Below are 2,624 nucleotides of genomic sequence, written 5' to 3'. Positions count from 1 at the left end.
ATTAATAAGCCGTTCAATAGCATTAGCAACACCTTTAGGGATGGTGAATAAAGACATAAAATAGATGGGTAGGCTTGATAAGACAATACTAGCTAGAATTACTCTTTCCCCTTTAGAGAGTAATCTACTTCTCCATCCACCTAGTCGTCTTTGTACATTCTCAATTGTTTGGATTCCTTTTGTTTAGGACCAGTTTAGTTTAATTTATATTTAATTAGCTACCCCGATTGGCATTTGGGTCCAGTCTTACGACCACGATAAATTATTGATGGCACACCCCATAACTTGTGCTAATGCATTCATATTGTCAACCTTACCCACCTCAAAAATCGATGTCTTGGACATATTTGTTTTCGGGCCGGAACCGGCTTGAAGATGAGAAGTATAGCTTTGATTACAAGCATGGGCGTGATCTTGAAAGCTTCCAAAGAAGAACAAAGTATTGTCCATAAACCGAAGAACGGCTATTTACGGACCGCTAGAGTTAGCTTGGTTTGAAGCCTTTGATATACCTCAAATCTGACGCTTTGCTTTCATAACCATTTTAGTAAGAGCTTCCATTACCACATTAAACAAAGCGGGAGACCCGGGTCACCTTGGCGTGCAAACCCTTTGACTTTAAAAATCCTGCCGTTGGTGAACCGTCCACTAAAACCGAGAAAGAAGTTGAAGTGATACACCTCTTAATCCATAATTTCTGTACTTCTCCTGAACCCCATCCTTTTCAATAAGTAGTCTAGAAGCGACCGGTTTACATGGTCATAGGCTTTTGAGATATCGACCTTGCATAAAATGCCATTTTCCTTATTCTTGACCGAGTATCAATGCATTCATTTGCAATTAATGGCCCATCCAATATTTGTCTACCACCGAAAAAGCACTTTCTATTTCGAACAAGAATGAAATAATAAGGGAGGACAACCCGTAAAAAATCGGTAGCGAGAACCTTAGAGATAACCTTATAAATACCACCAACCAAACTTATTGGTGCGTACTCCTTTAGTGTGTCGAGCTCCCCCAACTTCTTTGGTATTAGCGTGAAAAAGTTGAGTTGTTCCTTCTATCCAAAGTGGCTTCATCTTGGAATTCTTTTACCACGGCCATGATATCTTTTTTAAGGAAATGCCAACATTTCTTGAACACGCACATCTGAAAACCATCAGGCCCTGGTGCTCTGTCACCCCCAAGATCTGTAATGGCTGTCACCACTTCTTCTTCAGTAATTTTAGCCTCCAACCCATTTGCTTGGTCCTCCGAAAGCACATTAAACTCAAGGTCATCCAGGTCTGGTCTAACCTAAGGATCTTCTGAATAGAGAGACTCGTAATAATCAACTACATGCTCTCTAATACGTTCTTTGTCGGTGACCTGCTGCGTCTATTATATTGTTGGGGTTGTTAACTTTGTTCCTTGCATTTGCTGTTTTATGGAAAAATCTTGTGTTGTTTTCACCCTCTTTAAAGTACTTCATTCTCGATTTCTGCCGCCATGAAATCTCTTCCTTTCTCATGAGAACTTGGAGTTCGCATCTAAGATTAGTTCTATGAACCTCCTCGTCAGAGGTTAGAGAAGATATCTCCTCTTGTCGATCCAGTGCATCGATCTCCTCATACTTATTCTTTATAAGTTCATCCACTCTCCCGAAACATTCCTTGTTCCATACCCTTAACTTATTCTTCAATTCTTTAATCTTATACCACCAGACAAAGCTTGGGGGACCATCAAAGGACAATGATAGACACCATTCCTCCATGAGGGTAGTAAGAGCTTGATCTTTAAACCACATCAGCTCAAATCTGAAAGGAATAGGACCTCTTTGAGATTGAGTGTTATCTAGAACAATCACCACCCTATAATCTGATATAAACTTTGGCTGTGCAACCTCCTTAGCATGTGGAAAGTGATCGTCCCACTCAATAGATGCGAGAAACCGATCAATGCGACTGAGGCTTCTTCTATCAAACCATGTGTAAAGAGCCTCATTCAATGGGAAATCAATAAGACAATTTCTTGTAACAAAATCATCAAACATCTGCATAGACCTTGTGATTCGACATCCTCCCGCCCTTTCATGACTGAAACGAACCAGGTTAAAGTCCCCACCCAAACACCACGGCAACGTCGACCATGCCCTCACATCTTCTAGTTCTTCCATGAAATGCTTCCTACTAGTGTTACTATTAGGTCCGTACACGCTTGTCAACAGCCAAGAGAATCCATTAATCTTCATTGTACATTCAATTAAAAGAGAAAATGCCCCATGAAGTTCATTTGTCATATCCATTATGTCTGAGTCCCACACAATAAAAATACCCCCTGATAATCCAATAGCAGGGAGGTGGGTATACTTCCAAGGATGCCGCCACAAATCCCTAAGCAATGGGTTTATTTCTTCCCCCATCTTTGTTTCTTGTAACATTGTTACATGTTTCCTCATTTCCAAGACCCCTAACATTCCATGAAACCAGTTTAATCGACATGATCAACTTCCATCTCTCTCAGTTGGACCCCATTGTTCTCCTTCGAAACCATACCCGAATGGTTAGACTCTAAAAAATTCTCCTTAGTCAGCTCACCGAAAAGTTTCTCTAGTCCCGAGCGCCCCATTCGAGAAGAAATACCCA

At 40.9% G+C, this 2,624-nt stretch overlaps 1 protein-coding gene across 1 annotated transcript; it reads right to left on the bottom strand.

Annotated features, from left to right (window-relative positions):
- Positions 1 to 1,345: 1,345 nt before the first annotated feature.
- On the bottom strand, positions 1,346 to 2,419 carry LOC147482044 (uncharacterized). Its single transcript, XM_086579172.1, has one exon. It carries the CDS (start codon positions 2,417 to 2,419, stop codon positions 1,346 to 1,348), a length of 1,074 nt encoding a protein of 357 aa, XP_086435298.1.
- Positions 2,420 to 2,624: the final 205 nt, after the last annotated feature.

Source organism: Coptis chinensis, chromosome 8, assembly GCF_015680905.1.
Source record: "Coptis chinensis isolate HL-2020 chromosome 8, ASM1568090v1, whole genome shotgun sequence".
Lineage (NCBI taxonomy): Eukaryota > Viridiplantae > Streptophyta > Magnoliopsida > Ranunculales > Ranunculaceae > Coptis > Coptis chinensis.
This window is presented reverse-complemented; position numbering and strand designations above follow the sequence as displayed.